The following is a 21,758-nucleotide window of genomic DNA, read 5'->3' on the forward strand; positions in this document are numbered from 1 at the left end:
CTGATACACATCTTCACGGAGGCCTGTTGGACGTTTAATTGTGATTCTCAGAATTCGATAAATCTTCATTCTTTCCTGCTTCAGACCATCTTAACTTAAAAAAAATAAAACGGCACGGGACCAAGAAAAATGTATAGAATTTGCTATCAGAGAAAAGGACACGTGGCGTAGCTCCCAAAGCACATCCCGCCGAGGTTTGCAGGGGCCCGTCCGACTTTTGAAAGTGCCATTAATTATTAATGATGCCGAGCACAGCTGAAATGGCCAATTTCCCCGTTGTCTCTATGACTAGAAGGCTGCTTGAGGGCGAAGCCCTGCAATTAGCTGCTATATGTGGGTGGCCACTCTAGACAGCATCAACTCTTGTTAGCAGCATGACTGTAGAGGAAAGAAGACGGAACCCCAAGACTAATTGTCCCTTCCCTCGCTCTTAAATAGGAAGACATTAATGTTGATTAGTCTTTCTAATTAGGTTATGCTTTTTGATACCACTTGTGTGTTTTGCTTCTGGCTTTTATGTGTGATAATCTCTCTTTTTTTTATAGACGGGCATATAAAGTTATTTCATTCTGTTCAGTGTGAGACAGGACAACACAGGGGGGGGGGGGGGGAGTAGATTTCAGTGCCATTTCCTGACGGAAGAGGAACAATTAGTCGACTTGCACCGAGTTTACGGGCAAATAAAACCCCAGCAGATCCTGAATGCAACATGCTGCTCTCAAATAAGAGCTATAGATCTGATTGCAAGCCTCTCGCGGATTCCAGACGAGGACATGACTGGGCAGAAAAAGGAGAGTCCTCACCTGCAAGATTAGGTTTGGCAACTCTACTCCTCTCCCCTGGATGTCAGATCAGCACAGCAAATTATATTGAGATCCTCTCAGAGATGACAGATGAAATCTGTCTCTTTGGGCTTGACGTGGAGCTGCAGGTGATACATGATATGTGATAAGGCGGTGATGTCACGGCCGCAGGTGGCTCTCTCTCGTCGTCTCCTCCTCCTCCTCACGTCTCCTCTACTTGTGTGGAAAAATGGCAGCACTGTGAGCGCTTCACAGAGAACTTTTATCTCTCCTCATCTGTGTGGGCTCAGGCGCGATGATCTTGGACGCCTGCCATCTCAACCTTCATGCCATTTAAGAAAAGAAGACGAGGGTGGCGCGTCAGGATGGGGAGAAAAGAGAAGGAAGCTGAGAGGGTGAGGAAGGCTGTCCTACCATGAAATCAGCTGGTTTGTTGAGCATATGAAATATGTAATACAAAAATAAAAAATAGAAAAAAGGCCACCTTGTATTTTGTATTTGTAGCATCTTTTTAATTTTAACACGTTTGGTTGTTATATGTGATGAGACGACTCAAAATGAGGAAGTTAATGAGCAGAAAATGAGATACATTCAGGAGGATATATATTTATGATGATAAAGAAACCGACTGAATTTGTTTTTACAATTACTCCACATTCTTTACTGTTTTGTTATGAATGCATTCTAACAGAGGATGATACAGTGTGTTTAAAATAATTAGTTTATCAGTGTTCTTTATTTTGTACATTTTTGGTTACTTTGCGTTGCTGCCGAGTGTGAGGACTGAGATTCTTACACCTTAAACGTTACTTAAATCTACATTAGATTGTTTCAGCAGGTTATAAGTTACTTTTATCCATTTCAACAGTTTATCTTTAATGTGGCAAACCATTGTAATATCCTGCCGCTGCTGTCCTTGGGTGGAAATCACTGCTTTGAGGGTTAAACTTCAGACCGGAGGGATGAAAAATATCTGCAAAGTCCAAAGTTAAAACCTGTATTTCTCCCCCGGTCTAGAGATATAAAGCACAAAAGGAGCAATAAAAAGAAGAAAGAAGCGATGTGGAGAATAAAGTCAAGTTAAGTTTGTTAATGGCTTCACCCAGCGCCAGAACAGAAGGGGGTGTATTTTCCTGCCAAGCCTTCCTGAACAAACAGGTACGCCTGTACTTTTTGATAGGGACATCTTCGCACTGCAGGCGCCGAGTGGAGCTTGAAGGACTTATCATTTTGAAACGAGGAAAAGTAAATATATGTTGCTTGTCAATAATTAGGAATGCCTTGCCTTTTGTTTCTATGCAGCTACTATGCATGTTGTTGTCAATGTGCCACTTTGGACTCAGCTGCACTTCAGAGATATAGAGGCTGGGCATGTTGTTTCCCCCTGCATTGTGATATTACAGCCTGGCACAGGCCTTTCATGTTAAAGGATACACACTGGCTACCGGTGGATCAGCCGCTGTGAGTTATTACATAGATACACAGACAGGGCTTTTAATATGGACTATAACATCAAAGATTGTTTTAAGGTTATTCAGTGCAGAAAATTCAATTAATTTGAATGATTGTCTCAGTAAAATGAGGCAGGAGGGCAGCGCCGAGGCTCGACGTTCTGCTAAAAGAGCTTTGAACTACAGATAGTTTTCACTAATTAAACTGAATTGCAAGTTGTTTAATCAATTTCAGAGGCCCAAACAGTGACAATCAACCGCCTGCAGTCTGCAAGTGCACATTTGTGCATCTGTGTGTGCACGTGCGACAGCGTGCTCCGAAAAGAGACGGAAACCAAAGCATTTTTCCTGTTTGCAGCGCCGTGCTTAGGGTCTCACTAATTAACCCCCACGTTGATAATGTGCTTAATTACTTTACATTGTGATTTAGTTTCCTTCTAGAGGTCATTCTCCCTTGCAGATTGCAGAAATAATCTTGCTTGCCTCAAAAGGTGTCGCGTGGAGAATGTGATGCTTGAGTGAAACGCCGGCGCGAGCAGGCATCGGTGGATCGACTTTATTACCGACATCAATGGAAACCATTTGACACCTGGCCCGGAGTGAGGGCAGCATCAGGCAGCAAGAGCTTTGATAAAAAAAAAAAAGACAAGCAGAGTTGAGGGGGGGGGCGGGGGCTTGATGTAATTTTGTCTGATCACCACACCGGCCATGTGTCCTATCAGGCAGAGGACCTCTCATCACCTTTAAATTTCTCTGGACCAGGCGCAGGTTTGATTGGAAAAAATGAAAGGGAAAAAACGATGGCAGCACAGAACGGGCTGGAATGAGAGTCCGATCCTCTGCCTTTTGAAATCTGGTGGAGTTACTCTGCAACAATTTACTCTTGTACAACCCAAAGTCCTTCCGATTTGTGCAGTACGAGGATGCGGCACAGCAAGGAAGAGGAGATTTTTATTGTCATGGTAAAAAAGGAAAATGCTTTATCAATAACATGCGTAGAGTTTTTCAATGAATAGTCCTGAAATAAATTGGACATAAAGAAAGGACTTCAGCTGCATTAATGAGGAATTTAAGAATGACAATAGTTTGTGTTATAATGACAGTTTACCTGCCGTCCAACGCGGTTTATTTATGGAACAATACAAATTACCACAGCGCTGAAACTGAGGAAAATCAGCTAAACACACCTTCTCTCGGTAATGACATGGGATTGTTCACAGATAGCACACACCTGCATCTCATCCTCCCTGCACAAGGACTCTCACAGCACACACACTCACACACACACCTTCCTCTGTTTGTTTTGTTTTGGACAGTGAGGATAACACCTGCCTCTTTCCAGTTAATGGTCTTTTTTAATTCACGGCTCAAACCCATTTAAAAGCAAACCTTTTCACAATTTGCTTAATTTCTGATGTCAATTGCAGCCAATAATTACTGTCCTCTCCCTCATATTTATCAGTCAATGTACCTGCAATGAAAATATAAGACCTTGACACCACTTCTGCCGAATCAAAATAGAATTTAACTTGATGTCTTTGGCGGTCAAACAACATTGTTCGACGGCCGTAATTAGGACAAATGTTTCTTTTTTTCTTTTTTAGGGCATATTGCCAAGACATGTGGGACGTTTATGATAAGGAGGAGGAAGAAAGCGTTTGAGCACCGCTGCCCAGTATCTCGTGGTTATTGTGAATGGCTTTCAGTAAAATTAATGGTGGTCGCAGTGTGGCTGTGGTAAAACAGGATGCGATGCGGTTACAGGGCATCCAGGTAAGGAACAGACGCACATACACACACACACGAATATGTAATGCAAATGTTGGCGGGTTAAGATGTATATATTTGTTCCTCCCACTTGTCTCCCTTTTTTCTTTTACCCACTGATGTATCTCACCATTCCCTGAACACAAAGATATTTTTTATTTTTGGAGACTCCCATGTTGCTTGATCCTTCATTTCAGAATCGGAATCAGAATACTTTATTGATCCCAGAGGGAAATTCTATTTGCAACAGTGCGCCACTCGACAAAACTTAGAAATAAGAAATTAAGACCATGCACATAGTGCCGGGACAGAAATATAATAGGTAGCAATAGAAGGTTTACAAGGATGCATTTTGTAATTTTATTGCCACAGGAAGGAAAGGGAAGGGGGGTGGTCTCAGTCTCAATTAACTCATTTAATGCTTTTATTAGTATAAAATGTCTCTTAAAATCATCTAAATCACCAATATAGAAAACTACAATCGTGTATGAAAGCTATTCCGTCTGACTACACTGATCTGAATCCACACAGGGAGGAATACGTGTGAGACAACTGCTCCCAGCAGAGTGAAAAATGAATCCTGCTCCATTCAGCCAGATTTTCTGTACGCAACCTGCTATATGTTATGTTGTCAGGCTCGGTTTCTTTTCTGCGGCAAAGGAAAATTAATTGCAAAGAGCCACGAGAATTTGTTTTCATATTGACTTGGTGGCGTAGAGTGCCAGGATGAAGTAGGACAGCTGTGGGGGGGGGGGGGGGGGCTGGGCGACCCACTGCCTTCTGCCTCTACCATGCCTAGCTGCACAGAGTCTGTGACAAAACAAGCCTCCAGGAATACTGGGCAAACACTGAGCCGCTCACTGGGATGCACACTATTTTCCTGCGAGCACCACAGCCAAACGCCTCCCAATAATGTCTCCATTCCTGTCTCGATTGAATTGTTGCTTCCGCCATCAAAGATGCGGAATGATCAGGAAATGCCTGAACAGGAACGTGCAGGAAATGCAAACAAATGTGTTCTTTCAGCACGCTTTAGCGGGTCACGACAAGAAATAAGGTCAAGCGTGTTGTAAGTGATTCCACCTCCTCTCACTGTACAAGGCTGCCGAGGCTCAGCCAGGAGAGATGAGGGAGATAGTGGAGGCTGAGGTGGGAACTATTTTCACACCACCACAATTACAAGGAACCCTCATTACATTGCTCACTCTTACTCAAATACAGATAGAAGCCCCCCCCCCAAAAAAAATTATGCGCTGGCTAGGAGGAGAAAGTGGCTCACTTCTGTTTGCTAAATTAATCGCTTCCTAAATGGCTCCAGGCCAGGCAAAGTTAACATTTGCAGTTTCAAAGGTTTTCAGCGCTTGCAATGAGCCATGAAATTACTGCATGCCGTCGAAAATGGCAGCTGATGAAAAGCCCAAGGAGCAGGTCCCACAGGCAGGGAGCGCTTGGAAGTGAAATCTTAAACACAAAGTCTCATTTCTGATTCGGATCATGGTGAAATTCAGAATCAAAACCCAGAGAATGTACCGATCCGTGCTGGACGGGACCGGCTGGAAAGGCTGTGACACGACCGATGACAAGTAGCTGCTGGCGTCCTGGCGGGCTCGTCCGCGAGGCGAGCGCAGAGGTCCGCTGGACGATGATGTTGAGGTGTTCAGCTGCAACCAAAACGGACCAACTTCAATTAGGTTTGATTAAATCGCAGAGGTGAAGCTGCAGTTCTTGCAGGAGTCATTAACATCAGAATGATTATGGCGGCGCAGTGTGGCTTAGCTGAATCTGGCCGGGTCACGCCGACAGTCATGATGGAACAGGATCCACTTCTGCATTTCAGAAAGAGATCAAATGTTTCAGGGTCCACTGACCCTCTGCTTTTACCTGTCAGCATTCAGGATCTGCAGCTACAGAAATACAGCCCACTCTCCAAAAAAAGAGACAATGACGTGAGATACTTAAAAAAACACACAATTAAATCAAGTACGTGTTTGATAATCAAATGCAGTCCATTAACTTAATAAAATGAAGATCATTTTTTTAGTGCAAACTGTTCCTTGGCTGACGTTGGAGCGAGCCTCACCTGAAAGCTCCAACTGTGCTTGAGGCTCTCGAGCTCCCCACACACACACACACACACACGCACATCTCAACCAGCAATCATAGAGCCAAGCCGGCACTCTGGATTGCAGAAACTTTGACCTATTTTTCAATGTTGGAGTGACCAACCAATTTAGGAGGCAATTTGATTTTGATTTTATATATTGCGCATCTGTGACATGAAATTAGATCTTCAGTTCGTCACTATCTGGAGGAGCTGAGCGATAATCGTTTTATGTCGAGTGTGCATCTGCTAAAAGGGTCCACCTCCTCTCGGGCTGGAAGTTTCCACCTCACAATGTTTCTTTAAGTTAAATTCTAGTGCCGCAGCACGGCCGTAATGTCGACGAATCCCGAAGGATTTGGTGGAAAAACAGGGAGACACTCTTTGAAGAGACGCCACCTATTACTGCTAATAGATTTTTCGAGTGTTTATCATGCACTTCATGTATTAATAGCATTTAAATATGTTATGCTTCCACCATAAAACATTAAGTGCTCCATTGTTACAGAACAGTAGGTCAAATTTGGAGAGAGAGAGAGAGAGCGAGAAGTGGCGGATGTTTATAAATGAGAGTGTAATTAATGAATGAATGCATTTCATTTTAATGGCGAGTTGTTAGCGCTCGCTGTAGCCTCATTAATACGTGCCTCATGGGGATTTCAGTGCCATCACTTCACCAGGCAACCTGCTGGCTGCAGGTCCTGCGGTTGCTGTAGGGTTCCAGAGACTGATGGTTGACAAAGCAATTAATCACAGGGAGGAATGACCATCTCCTCCTTGTGTGTAGCAGGTGGAGCAACGATTATTTACATTCTCAAACTGGGATGAGCCAAGACTTCATTTAACATAATTGATGTAAAATCAAGCAGGTCAGTTTACTCATACTCTAAAAAAAACTAAATTATTTTCTTACCGACATCCCACGCATGTCCTTTTTTACTGTCCAGGCTTTGGAATCACATTTATAAGTGAATAATGATTTATTTGTGAGATACAGTGTTCTGTAGAAAATGTCACATAACCATTGTCTGCTTTTTGTCAGTGCATCATGCAGGAACGGAGATATTACTTTAACGCTATATTTTGCAATATATTTTATTTTTGAAAGTTTACTTGCTTGCAGTTGTCATTTGTTTCAGTTTCATGAAGAATAAAATGTTTTATTTCACAGAGCAGCAGAGTCGCGATGATGGTATTGGTTCTTTTCAAGAAGTCGCAAAAAAAAAAGAAAAGAAAAGTTGGTTTAAAATCAGACTTTCCATTTTTTTCTCTATTACAGTGTATCTAGTCCTGAGATTCTGTCCAGACCCCAACATTAATGAGAAAAAAACAGCAACCACTAGTTTTTTGTTGCGGTTTAGATACCTAATAGATGCCTAACATTTCACAACTGACAACTTGCACTGTTCCATTTGCACTGGGTGATTACGCTAGTTTTACTGCTGCTAATATACATCTGTGTATCCACTCCCGATGCTGCTGTTTTGTGATGTGTCTGTACTCGTATGTTTTTTGTATTTTGTCATTACTGTTACATGTAGCACGACTTCACCGAGAAACATTCCTAGTCAGTGAACCCTCATTGACAATGGCAATAAACTACTTCTGATTCTGATTCTAATTCAACTTGAGATTATTTGAATCAGTATTACAGTTCTTGCTGAAGCAATCCTCTGAAAACGCACTTGAGCATGGGAGAAGACTATACACAAGCACCATACTGTCTCAGATATAGAGCCGCTACTGGATGCCAATACCTCACAGGGGGGGTCGGCTATAAACACTGGCCGCAGCCTTGTATGGGATGCGTTCAGTGATGTGCGCCGAAATGGATCCATTTCATGTTACAGATTTCCCACACAGCCTGACGGCACTAATGCCAAATGGGGCTTCGTGTGAAGTGTATGCGACATATGCCGAATTCTCCGGCAGCCCATCAGGAGCTCACATCAAAATGACACTCGTGGGATGGAGGTCTTCTTTTGGAAGACTATTACAGGTTTGCATCGAGCTACATGCTCTACGTGGGCACGGAATATCACAGCAGGAGGGCGTGGATGGAGAAGTGGTTTTTTTCTTTATGTATAAGAACGTTAGAAAAATAGATGTAATTGCGGCAGAGGGGTGATGAGGAGCAGTTTGTGATGGAAAAAAACAACTTTATTTTAAAAACCTTCATGAATTCTAAAGCCAAACCTCCACACAGCCACGCATTATTTCACCGTATTCTGTGTGCCCCGCAGCTTGATATCTCGCCCCTCTTCTGTTTGATTCTGTTGCTCTCACCCAGGTTGACAATTCCTGTCTTCTCTTTTTTTTTTGCTTTGCCCTCAACCACCCCAACCCCCCACCCCCTCCCTTTCCTAACGACTTTCATGCGTTCCTTTGTGGGGCAACTGGAAGTTTCCGCCAAAACTTTTCCCGAATTAATCAGAAAAGAGAAACTTTCCAGTTCTGCCAGAAAGCCTTCTCATCTTGGCGAAGGGGAAGCAGAGGGAGCGCTCAAATGATGACAGCCATCGTGAAAGGGCAGATAAGCCCGTTGTGACTTTGCCTCCGATTGTATGTTCATCTCATTCTGATCCGGCCGCGATTCTAAGCCCCCGTCTCGCAGCCCTCACTCCTCCAACAGTTGATCTTCTGCATGTCATTGAAAGCGTCTTATAGCTGATCCAGGAGACAGGGGGAAAGCGGCTGTTTGTCACCCAGCTTCAGTCTTGGCAGGGAAGACACTCTTAATAATGTGACTGACTGACTGACCAGTTAGTTTTTATTACAGTAGCTTTTTACCCTCGCCTCCTCTTCGGCGAGGGTATTGCAATTGGGTGCGTTTGTCTGTCTGTCTGTCTGTCCGAGCGCATAATTCAAAAACTAGTAACCCAATCGACTTGAAATTTTTACACAAGCAAGGTTCTGTCCGTGGCTCGGTCCTCCCCGAGAATGGCGTTGATCCGGATCTGGTTCCGGGTCCAAATTCTAGAATTATTTTTACATCTGGAATCGTGCCTGTGCTGTAAACTGCCACTTTAAGAGGGAGGGACACGCATGGCATGATGGGAAAAAGAGTCCAGAAGGACTCTTGTAGTACGTTCCGGAGCAGCAAGCTAGAGCAGGTTTGGCCCCTCTGATCCGGAAGCCCTGTTTACTGTCTCACAAGATCCAATAGTCTATTGGAGGCGAGGGTCTGCGATCTCTGATTGTCGTTTTCTAGTTTTTTTTGTCGAACTGGTCAGCCAAGCAGCCGAATGAGCTGTAATATCTTCCTCCTGTAAATGGTGTGAAATAAAAGTCATAAGAGGCACAGCTAGGAATCACTTCAGGAAACCTGAATTCTGCTCAGACAGATTCCAGGAGACGATACATGGACGTAGTAAGGGGGGGACACGAAAGCGGCTGGTGTTGGGGAGGACGATGCGAAGGACAGGGTGAAGCGGAGAAGGCTGGGTTGCTGTGGCGACCCCTGATGGGACAAGCTGAAAGTACAGCAGTAGTATTAGTCAGACATATTCTGTTGTCAATGAAGCTCATGACGCTGAAAACTTAAATAGTACAAATAATAAATCACTGAGAGTATCTTAACCCCTCCTTGTTTCAAAAAAATGAATAAAATAAATTGCTGTTTGGGTCATAAAGCCAAAATGAGCTTCTCTCCCGTCTCCCGACCTTGAACTGAGCATTCATTCCGAGGACTGACTGAGTGGGTCTGTCTGTTGTTCCTCTTCTCTGTGTTCCGTGTCAGGTAGTCCTATGTCCACATCCTTATTTTCAGTGGGATTAACTGTTAATATTCTGGGTTGATTGGACTAGAGCCCGGTCTGATGGTCCTTGCTGGGCTGGTGGGGAGGCTGCTCTGCAGTTTATTTGTTCAAGGCCCTTTAGTTTTTGTTGGTTATGTATGTGCGTATGATGTACCCGACAACAGCTCACTACAAAAGTTGATTTCAAACCGGACAGGAACACGATAACCCACAACGCATTTCTGGGCCAATCTACCAGCCACAACCCCCCCCCCCCCCCCCCCCCCATCTCACTCTGTGCTTATTTCAGAATCATACATTAATTCCTTTTGACAGTGTATTTTGAGCTCAACCTAGCTCCCAAGCTAACTTGCTAGTAGTTCATGCAGCTTACAGCTAAATATTGTTAAATATTAACATCTTAAGGACACGTATTTAAGTATTTTGTACAGTTTTAATGAGGATTTTGTCAAAACATACTGACTTCAGTTTAGTGCTGTTAATAGTGGGCTGCAGTGTTATCTAGGAAGACAATGTAGGATGTTGATGCAGGGATATGCCCCACTTGGCTGAGTCACTTCCTGCCATCCTCCTCCTCTGCAGACTTTTAAAAACTAACTCTTGTATGTCACCTCCTTTCCTTATACATTAATACGGGTCACGCTAAGCTTCTGGGGCTGACTACTTGAGGTATTTTTCTATGCTGACGGCAGCCAAGTAGTCATAAAGTGAGCAAAATGACCCACTAATTTTACAAAAGTAAAATCTAAACTTAGCTTCTCCTGGCTGCTCCTCCTAGAATCCGCGATTACGGAAAGTGTTCTTTTGGGTGAATAACTTCTAATAATGATATCAACATGAATCCAATGGCTAAAGGTAATGTTCATGGTTAAGGAATCCCAAAAATATAAATAAAATAAATACATGGCAATAATTTTGGCATAAATCACAATATACAGAGAGAGTGAGGTTCTTGGTGGAGGTCGGCGCTGTCAGAGGGCTTTTCTCGTTGATTGTGGATTCAACCTTCTCCCTTTCCTGTAGCAATTTTTTATTTCTTCTGCCAAAAGATTCTGTTACTTTACAGTATGTTTGCTTTCTGAAGGAAAGAAAAAGAAAACTTCTCACACCTAACAAGAAGACGACCTAACAAAGAAGTACGCATATTAATTAACACCATCCACAGTTGATCCTTTTCGACCACCCCTGAAATGCACCGGGCGACACGGCTTGATCAGATCGAACATTGCAACGGAAGTCAAGGTTCGAACTTTATCTTTGAGGCAAGTGAAGCAAACAGGAGTCTGGAAGCAGCCTGAAGCTCCTGAGTCGGTGTCCGTAAGCGATCCAGTAGAATGAAAGCTGAAAGGTCGTTTCCACTCCGGCGGACACTGCTCCTCTACCAGGCTTATCAAAGCTTCATATTTGATTTTAGTCGGGCCTTTTCCCATTACGAACCCGATAGCCTCGGTAAGAGTGGCAGACCCAGGAGAAGGGAGTGGCACACTCTTCTTCTCCCCCCCCCCCCCCATAGGGAGGTACGCACCCTGCTTACTAGAGTGTGCAGGCCCAACAGTTCCCTTCACTTAGCTTGACATTTCCAGCTGCACTGTCTGTGGCAGGTCCTGCGTGGTGTCACATCTACAGCTTGTAGTATATGCACTGCTGAACGCCGCAGGTCTTAAATGAGATCCCAAAGGGGAAGGTGGGCCGATGGAGGAGCGGGGGGGGGGGGGCATTATCTTAGCCGCTAATGAACAATTGCATAATTTCTATCAAAAGCAGCCATAAAGGCCTGCTCAGTCTCACGGTGTATCTCCTCTAAAATACTGTCATGATAAAGGAACTGTTAAAAGAAGAGGGGTGGTGGAGGAGGAGGAGGAGGGTAGGAGGGACTTGGAGCTGTCAAGAGGGGCCACTGTGGTCAGGAGGAGCATAAGAAAGGAAAGTCTCCATGCCTTTATCTGCCATTTCCTGCTCCCTTCCTGCCAACATTAATAATCTGTAAGAGCCGACAATCACACAGAGCCGTGAGAGATAAAACACGGATGACAAAATATCAACTTCCTACTACAGAACTCAAAGCCGTTATTAGAATATCAGGCACAGGCGGTAATTAATTTCAACTTTAATTACTTCCACTGTTACTGCCGATTAGATCACAGGTTTGAGATGGGTTATTAAAACAACTGGGGAAATCTGCAGTATTAAAAAAAAGAAAAGAAAAAATGTTAATTTCTCCAACCTCATCTCTGAACCTGCTTGTTGAGTGATGCAATTACATCTTTGTGGCGCAGACAAGGGTTGATAAGATGTCAATGGGAAAGACACCCGGTTACTTTAGGTGCTTTTCACATCCAACACTGACACATCCAACGGTGATGGTATCATCTGATCATGAGGTTATGATGACCTCATGTTTTCACTCTATATCAGTGACAGACCATAAAACGGGTGAAATTCATTAAATCTTCATCGAAGATAAAGCGCCGACCTCGGGATTACAACACTGTTTGAGTAATGCTATATGCGAGGGTTTAAACCGAGTTTGGCCTCCTTTTCTTCTGTTACAGCAGAAAGATCTAATTGTGTTATCCTGTTACTTGATCAACCCTGGCAGACTTCAATTTAAAAAAAGGGTCAACCGCCATTTAAGGGTTGTTTCAACGCTCTACAAATAATAATAATAAAGTGATTGCTTCACGCTTGATTTCTTTACACCTTGATTGTACTTTTTGCTTTTGTCAGCCATACCTTTGTGTAGAGAGGAATGGAAGAAGCTGGTGCGATGTGAAACCTTTATGCAATCATTTGAGTTAGCTGGTTTTTGTGACTGTTATTTTTTTTTTTAGTGAATAAGTTCGTAGGTGTGCAAACCCCACCAGGGTCAAAGGTTAAAGATGGGGTGGGGGCCTGGAGGTTTCCATCAAGACCCCCACCTGTAGTTAGAGTCAGGACATGTTGGGTAAGATCTTAGTTTACTACTACTACTACTGTACTTTCCCGTGAGGGTTCGCCACAGCAAATAATCCTTCTCCACTTCACCCTGTCCTTCGCATCGTCCTCCCCAACACCAGCCACTCTCATGTCCTCCCTCACTACGTCCATGTCTCTTCTCCTGGGTCGACCTCTAGCCCTGTTCCCTGGCAGTTCCATCCTCAGCATCCTTCTACCGATATAGTCCCTGTCTCTCCTCTGGACATGTCCAAACCATCAAAGTCTGACCTCTCTGACCTTGTCTCGAAAACTCTAACCTTCACTGTCCCTCTTATTGTCTCATTTCTAATGCTATCCAACCTGGTCACTCCCAAGGAGAACCTCAGCATCTTCATCTCCTCCACTTCTAGCTCCGCCTCAGAACCACCGTCTCTAAGCCGTCCATCATGGCTGTCCTCACCACTGTAATTTGTGAAAGAAAAACCGTGAACAGAAGGACAGAAGCAATTACTGAGAGCACAACTCCAACAAATGTGCGTGACTAGATATTGGTGTAATAATCGTTTAATAGTTAGAACAAGTTGTGGGGCAGTACAACTAATACAGTTAACTACTGTTTTACTTCCATCCACCTTCATTCCTTAACATATTCACACCAATTAAACCAAATACAAGGACCTTCCCTAATTGGAACATAAACAAATGCTGTGGTACCGGTAAATATATGAATCTCAAGACAGGATATTTTTGCGGCTGATTTTTGAGTCAACATCTTTCCATATTGCAGCTGTTAATTGACAATGTTAACAGAATGCAGATGGCCGTACATTTCCTTCACCACACATTTGCTGCTGCAAATTAGCTGCACATAAACATCATTTCCAGGAGAGAGGCCGCCTCCGACTGCGAAACAGTTTGCCTTGTTCTCGTGTCTTCCCATTTATCTTCACTTTGAAATCATATCTCAAGGCCCAGCGGTGAAAAAAACAGTCGCGTCCCCCCCACCCCCAATGCATTTCATTACAATAACCATTATAATAATTATTGTTTTTATTTTTGTCTGTAAAGAACGCAACACAGCAGTTTCCTCTAGAAAGAAATTTGTTATTTATATGGAGTATTCCAAACAACAACAGCACCCACAGTGCCATGGGTTTGAGTTTGGCTAAGGGTTGATTGATTTCAACGCTGCCTCCGTTTCGGACATCCAGTGTTGATTTTGAAGAAGAGCGAACCAGTTCAGACGGACATTTATAAATGTCTGTCTCCAGGCCGGCGCTGTTTCGTGCTCATCTTTCCAGCGAGCCTCGCAGGCCGCCCCTCCTGAAGTGTTGGGGTTTGGTAATGTAAGGCCACCCTCTGCCCGGACAGAGCCATCAACGCTTTCTCTGACCCTTTTGCTCAGACGCTGCCCACACACACACACACACACACACAGTGAAAACTGACTGTTCCGAGAAGTGGAAATAGCATATGATGGAAGACAGAGACGCTGCTGGGTGGAGTCGGGCGGAGGAAGCGATTGTGACCGTTCCGTTACTGAAACGCTTTCTCCAATCTTGCAGATAACATCATCCTTTATCTTTGTTCTTGAACTTATTTTAAGCATTCCCCTCTGCTCTCTCTTCATTACATACTGTCCTCTCTTTTTGGCCGTGCACTTTCATTGCTGCCGTCTAATCTCGTGCATCCTTCCTTTCTGTCACTCTGTTTATTATGTGGCAGGGATTTTAAGATTAGCTGTTCCCACATTCCACTTTAACACTGCGGTATAATGAAGACTTGATGCAGCAAAGGCCTGTGTTGCAAAAAGGAACAAAATATTTATTTATAGTTGAAGTAAATTAATTAGACTATGTAGAGTAAGATAACGGAATAAGGCCAGGGTGTTTAATTTGAAATGGCATATCTGCAGAGCATTTCTTTTCCCCCATTTTATAATCCCACAGCAAATACACCATCTGCTCACATGATATTACCATTCAGAGCCGATTATTTGCATATAGGTTGCAAAATATGAAAGGCTGTCTGATGTTATTTTGATTGATGAAGAAAAGTGTGCATTGAATCAACTGATTTGGAGGCTAGGCTATCTGGCTGGGATTTAAAGCACATGGTTGAATGCAGCTTCTTATTTACTGCAAACATATCAAGGCCTCATCATGCTCATATCTGCTGTACGCACAAGTCCCACAGTTGCGTTGATAGACGGGGATTTTGCCTGAATGGCCTCTTTATAGCGGCATGAGCACTCTATTAGGGGGACATTGAAACCTATCACTGTGTGCATCCATGAGCATCGAGGCAAGGCAGAAAAACAAGCAAGGCGCGCTCTCATATTCCACTTTCACTTTGATTTGCTGTAACGTAGACAGTTTTGGGGCTCCTGCAAGATCACTGCTTGTTGGCTGCTCACTGTTTACTGCCCCGGTCTGTCTTCTTTCAAAGCGAGACAAAAACCCGCAACGTCACAATTTACTAGACAAATATGAAATTCCTGTAGTGACACGTTCACTCGGTAAAATGCTAATGTTACCTTAGCATTGCCTCATAATCTGACTAGCAGGCAGGGGATAATACCTTGTACAAAAAAAATAATAATAATCACAAAATACATCTGCAGTAAAGAGCGGCCAGGTGGCTCACAGCAAGGTTGTCGCGGGTTCGAATCCGACTTGTGGCCTTTCTGTGAGGAGTTTGCATGTTCTCCCCATGTCTGCATGGGTTTTCTCCGGGTTCCTCCCACCACCAAAAACATGCAGATTAGGTGTCACTAAATTGACCGTAGGTGTGTGTGGCTGATTGTCTGTCTCTGTGTTGCCCTGCAATGAACTGGCAGCTTATTCAGGTTCATGTACCCCACCTCTCGCCCATTGACTGCTGAGATGGGCTCCAGCTTGGACGGTGACCCGGTGCCGGACAAAGCGTTAGAAAAATATTGAATGAAATTTGCATTAAGACACGAATTGGTGAATAAATATCAAGTGGGAGGTACATATATTGCACTCCAGCATTTTAGCACACAATCAATGTGCTAAAGTTGGAGTTACTGGTACGTCTTTGTGATTTAACTAAGCTACAGCCGCCGCGCCCTTCTCATTGGGTAACCTCCTTTTGTGTAGTTTGCCTATGTCAATTACAGGGTGTGAGTATTTTTGACCCTCAGTGTCACTGAATAATTCACTGACCGGGTTGATTTTCATTACAAGCGTGTAGCACGGAGTGAATATAATAAGGAACATCTAACATTCAACCTTTTCAATCAATTTCGAAAGAAAAAAAACTAACCATCACAAGGACACGTTTTCATCAGAACTTTCATTGTTAACCTAAAAAGAGCAATTTTAAAGATGGCATTACTACTTTTTTTCTTTTTGCTTTAATAAAAAAAAAAAAGATCACATTGTGAAACATTTAAGAGAAAGAAAAGACATACCGAGCATGAAGCCTTCCATCCTCACATAAACACGGTATTAACGGTTTAAAGACTGGTGCCAGCATTATCATGATGTCATCCCGTGACAGCTGCTGCTACATATACGCTCCGTTTTCTGGCCGAGGTTCCTTTCAAACTTCCGCTCCAGTCACTGTGATCCGCTGCTGCAGCCGTACAGCATCGCCTCCTCAACAAGCTTATTTCTAAAAGCCTCCGGGGCTCTAGTCAAATCCTTTACATCCTGGTCCCTGCTGGGCCTGAACCGCCGGCAAGACTGGGCCGACACCCCTCTTCATTTGGACAGGCACCCGGCCGCCACACTCTGCAAACACCATAACGCCATCTCTGCACTCATTTGCGAGGCCTTTAGCTGTTCATGAGTTTGTGATTAGCAGCTCTTTAGTTTGATGGCAGCGCACAAGTTGTGAAAGTTGGCGTGGACAGCGCCCCCCTCCTCAGAGAGCAGCTGGTAACTTGGCCTCCAATGCACCGACCCCACATGTACAAGACAAGACCAATCATTGCTCTATGATCAGGGTCCAGCAAAGCTGCTCAACGAGCATTGAAACGACGACACCACAAATATTGAACATCCATGGAAATGTAACCTAAATAAATGCTGTCAACAAATGTGTCTTTCGAGCAATTGTCCGCAATGAAAATCTGAGTTGACCTTGAACTTGGTCCTGCAAGCGTAGCAAGGTCAGTTGGTTTGATCCAGGACACGGGATCACGGTTTACCGGCACGATGTTACAGATGGGAAAGCTCGTCCAATCTCATCAAGAGCATGATTCTAGGAATGAAACACTTTCATTTGATCAAACTATGAAAGAAATGTGAATTGTCACAACTTTATGCCTAACGCAACGCACAGAAGGCATTAAACGTGCCAAAACTAAAAGGAAACTTATGAGAAAATGATTCATTAGGCTTGTGCCATGAAGTTTCATCAGGTGCCACATGCAGAGCCTTTATTTTAATGAATGATTGACTGATTCAACGGGAGTTTTTTGAAAAACACGGATGCATGTTCCCTTCCAAACGAGAAACATTACGGCGGCGTTTTATTCATCCGAGAAAGCTTTTGAACTTTGAGTGAAATGTTTCTATTCTGTTGTAAAGTGCGGCTTTCATAAAGCCTGTACCGTTATTATCAACCCTACAATATGAACGTTGGAAGTCTCATTCAAACAGTCATTGTGTACTGTAGCACACCATGTTCTTCATTATAAACACATTGGATAAAGTACGCTACAACATACAGTCTATATCTGCTTATTATATATTATGTGTGGGCAAATACGTTATATGACAGTTGTCAGATAATCTGTTGGTGAAGGGGGTAGATTTTAGAAGTTTGCATCCTACTCCTTTTGAGGATCCTAAACATGTACAGGTTTCTGAAAATGTGTTTGTTTATTTTATTTTTGTTCATTTTGAGTTTATACGGAATGTCAATGCTCAAATAAATAAACACACACGGACATGCACAGAAAAAAAGAGAGACCATACTAGTGCATGTAAAGACCCATCGTCACTCATTACGTCACAAACCAATGCAACTCTAGAAACACAACAACTGATCTGCAGTGAATACAGACCTGTGTCACGGACCAAGGCAGGTGAGAAGCCAAACGCACGACAGTAGCAGGGAAATCCAGAAACGGCAGCTTTATTGTTCCTTACCGGGGAGTCAGTCCAAAGCAGCAGACAAATCCAGATGAGGAGTAGGCAATGAGGCAGCTCCATAAATCAGTCACAAACCAGGTAGTCAGAAAGAACAAGCTGACATATCCAAAGGAGCAGGCAAAGAAACGGAATCCGAGTAGGGTCAAAGCAAGGTAGGGATCATCACTAACAATCAGACAGTGAGGCGTGGCATTAACAGAGACAAAATAGAGTACGGGCTGATGGGAGACGAGTTGCAGGTGACGGGAATGAACTGATTGCAGGAGGAGGATCTGAGAGGTTAATGCTGAGGAGAAACACACAGGCTGGGACAAACCTGTGTATTTGGGTAAATGACCTTAACTGGAATGTGTTTTCAATTATTTTAACTGATAATTGATGAGTTGAGTAAAGGATTCGTTATCCTTAATTACCGCTGCCGGATCTTGTTGAAATTATCAGGAAATGTTGGGAATGGTACCAGGAACAGATGATTGCATTTGTGTGATGATCCTGGATTATGGATTACTTTGAAATTTCCTGTAACATTGTCAATGGAGCGTCAAAATTTGTCCCTCAATATCTCGGTTAATTATTGACCGATATTTATGGAATTTGACACAGTCATGTAGGGTGATCCAGATCGGATCCAAAATGGCGTTAGGAATTCTTTATTATTATTATTACATTTAAACATTGAAAACCCCATTTACAGATTCAACTCAACTCACTTTTACTTTTCATAAAGGCAGCAAGAACAATTTCTAGCCTTTTGATGATGATCCAGATCACCATGTGGATGGTGTAAATGTAACTATGAGGGGAATGAGCTGCTCAGCTGTGGTCTGCGCTCTCTAGTTATTCTAGTTATTAATTTAATCGGACACAACAAACGCTGTAATTCCACACCGACTGCCAGAAGGCTCATATCATTCCACAAAACTGATCCAATATAATTTTTATAGGTAATAAAATCAGTAATATTTCCAGTATTCCAAATCATCAAACATCTTTTTGTTTGCCGAATATTGTTACTGTACATACAAACCATAAATATTGATTTCCAGAATCAAAAAAAGTGATTTTTATATTTATAATTATATATATTATTGTAGCGATCGCGCGAGATCACGTGAGGCGCAATGCATCATGGGAGTGATGCATTGCGCGTCATCATCCCACGTCATCGCCCCCTGCTGGCCGGGTAGGCCGTCGCAGAGGACGCACCGAGGCGTCAGCGCCCCCTGCTGGCTGAGCAGGCCGCTGCAACCGACGCACCAAGGCGTCCACCGCCCCTGCTGGCCGAGTGGGCCGCCGCGGCAGACGCACCGAGGCGTCAGCGCCCCCTGCTGGCCGAGCAGGCCGCTGCAACATCCATGGAGCTCCAACATCCATGGAGCTCCGCTGCAACAGACGCGCCAGGGCGGCATCGCCCCCTGCTGGCCGAGCAGGCCGCTACAACAGACGCACCAAGGCGTCCACCGCCCCTGCTGGCCGAGCAGGCCGCTGCAACAGACGCGCTGGAGCGCCATCGCCTCGTGGCCGGGGGAGACTCCAAGACATCAGTCAAGCTGCCCAAATACAATGGGATGACGCCGCTAAGCCACGCCATCGCCACTGCAGCTCCAAAGAAGAGCTTGCCGCTGGTGTGATCGAGCCATCAGATGGTCCATGGGCTGCCCCGGTTGTCTTGGTGAGGAAGAAGAACGGCTCCTGGCGGTTCTGCGTAGACTACCGGCGCCTCAATGCAGTCACCAAGAAAGACTCCTACCCACTCCCTCGCATCGATGACGCCCTCGACTACATCGCTGGGTCCAGCTGGTTCAGTTCCCTTGATCTCCGCAGTGGCTATTGGCAGGTGGAGCTGGCCCCCGAAGCAAGACCAAAGACTGCCTTTACCATCGGCCAGGGGCTATGGCAGTTCCGTGTCATGCCGTTTGGACTCTGCAACGCACCAGCTACGTTTGAGCGGCTGATGGAGAGGGTGCTGGCCGATGTGCCGCGGAGTCGTTGTGTGGTGTACCTTGATGACCTGCTGGTGCATGCCACTGACTTCGACGGAGCCCTGGCCAACCTAGGTGAGGTTTTTGCTGCCATTCGCCAGGCCGGGTTGCGACTGAACCCTGCCAAATGCCATCTGCTGTCCAGGGAGACGGAGTTCTTGGGCCATGTGGTTAGCGCTCGTGGTGTGGCTACTAACCCAGCGAAGGTGGCTGCAGTTCAAGAATGGCCAACCCCAGCCAATGTCAATGAGCTGCGGAGCTTCCTGGGACTGGCTTCATATTACCGGCGGTTCGTCCAGGGCTTTGCCACCATTGCCGACCCACTGCACCGCCTCACCAACAAGGGCCAGCCGTTCAACTGGGACGACAAATGCGCAGCCGCCTTTGCCCAACTCAAGAGAACTCTCACTGAAACCCCAGTGTTGGCGTACCCCAATGCTCAGCTGCCCTTTATTGTGGACACAGACGCTAGCAACGTCGGCGTCAGGGCTGTCCTCTCCCAGCAGGGGGAAGAAGGAGAGCGTGTGGTGGCCTACTTCAGTCGAGCGCTGAGCAGAGCAGAGAAGAACTACTGCGTCACCCGTCGGGAACTACTGGCAGTGGTCCTGGCCCTGCGGCAGTTCCGGCCGTATCTGCTTGGGAGCCACTTCCTGCTCCGTACTGACCACGCATCGCTCACCTGGCTTCTAAACTTTAAGAACCCTGAAGACCAGGTGGCCCGCTGGCTGGAGGTCCTCCAGGGATATGACTTCAACATCCAGCATCGGGGGGGGCGACTTCACGGCAACGCTGATGCGCTCTCCCGGCGTCCATGTGCAGCGGTAGAGTGTCGCTACTGCCGGCGGCAGGAGGAACGGAGCCAGATGACACTCGGCGTGGCCAGCGCCAGCCCCTCCAACGATGGAGAAGGATGGCTCCCGCTGACCACTGAGCAGCTGAAACAGCAGCAGGAGGCTGATGTGACCCTTGCATTGGTGGGGGGCTGGCTGGAGGCGGGACGCCGTCCTGAGTGGGCCGAGGTGTCTGCCCTGGGGCCCGAAGTGAAGGCTTACCACTCCCAGTGGGGCAACTTCGTGGTCCGTGACGGAGTGATGTACCGGAGGTGGCAAACGCCAGGACGAGGGTACGACCTCCTGCAGCTGCTGGTGCCAAGGGCCCTACGGCCCCAAGTTCTCCAGGCGGTCCACGGCTCGGTGGGGGCGGGGCACTACGGGAATGCCAAGACCCTCAACCGCCTCAGGAGGCGATTCTACTGGCCGGACTGTCGGCGGGAGGTGGAGTTGCATGTCCACTGCTGTGATGCCTGCACGGCCCAGAAGGGGCCGACCCAGCGCTCCCATGCCCCGCTACAGCAGTATCTGGTGGGGGCCCCGATGGAGAGGGTTGGAGTGGACATCCTGGGGCCCTTTCCAGTCACCAACTCTGGCAACCGCTATGTTCTGGTGGCCATGGACTACTTCACAAAGTGGCCAGAGGCGTATGCGGTCCCAGACCAGAAGCTTCGCAGCCACTGGCAAGGCCCCTGTGACATCATAGACCGCTTGTCTGAGGTGGTGTATCGGGTGCGGATGTCCGGCAAGAGACGCATGGTGGTGCTGCACCAGGACAGACTCTCACCGTACCGACCCCTCGCCCCGGATGCTGGTGAGGCGAGTGGTGGCGGTAGTCCGTGCGCCGGCCCCTGTGACTCTCCGCCTGGCACGGCTCCTGCCAATCCTAGACGGCCTGTTCGCCGCCGTTGCCAGCCGGGGTATTTAAGAGACTTTGTGTTGGGTGATGGGGTCGCCGAGGGCGTCTGACCCCTCAGGTGGGGGCTATGTAGCGATCGCGCGAGATCACGTGAGGCGCAATGCA

At 45.7% G+C, this 21,758-nt stretch overlaps 1 protein-coding gene across 1 annotated transcript in view; it reads right to left on the reverse strand.

The window, feature by feature from the left end:
- zfpm2a (zinc finger protein, FOG family member 2a) overlaps window positions 1-16,567 on the reverse strand; it is a 141,741-nt gene extending 125,174 nt beyond the window's left edge. Inside the window, exon 1 of the mRNA XM_068760519.1 lies at window positions 16,471-16,567. Coding sequence (XP_068616620.1) covers window positions 16,471-16,567 — 97 coding nt within the window. The remainder of the gene's footprint in view (window positions 1-16,470) is intronic.
- Window positions 16,568-21,758: the final 5,191 nt, after the last annotated feature.

Source organism: Brachionichthys hirsutus, chromosome 3 (assembly GCF_040956055.1).
Source record: "Brachionichthys hirsutus isolate HB-005 chromosome 3, CSIRO-AGI_Bhir_v1, whole genome shotgun sequence".
Classification (NCBI taxonomy): domain Eukaryota; kingdom Metazoa; phylum Chordata; class Actinopteri; order Lophiiformes; family Brachionichthyidae; genus Brachionichthys; species Brachionichthys hirsutus.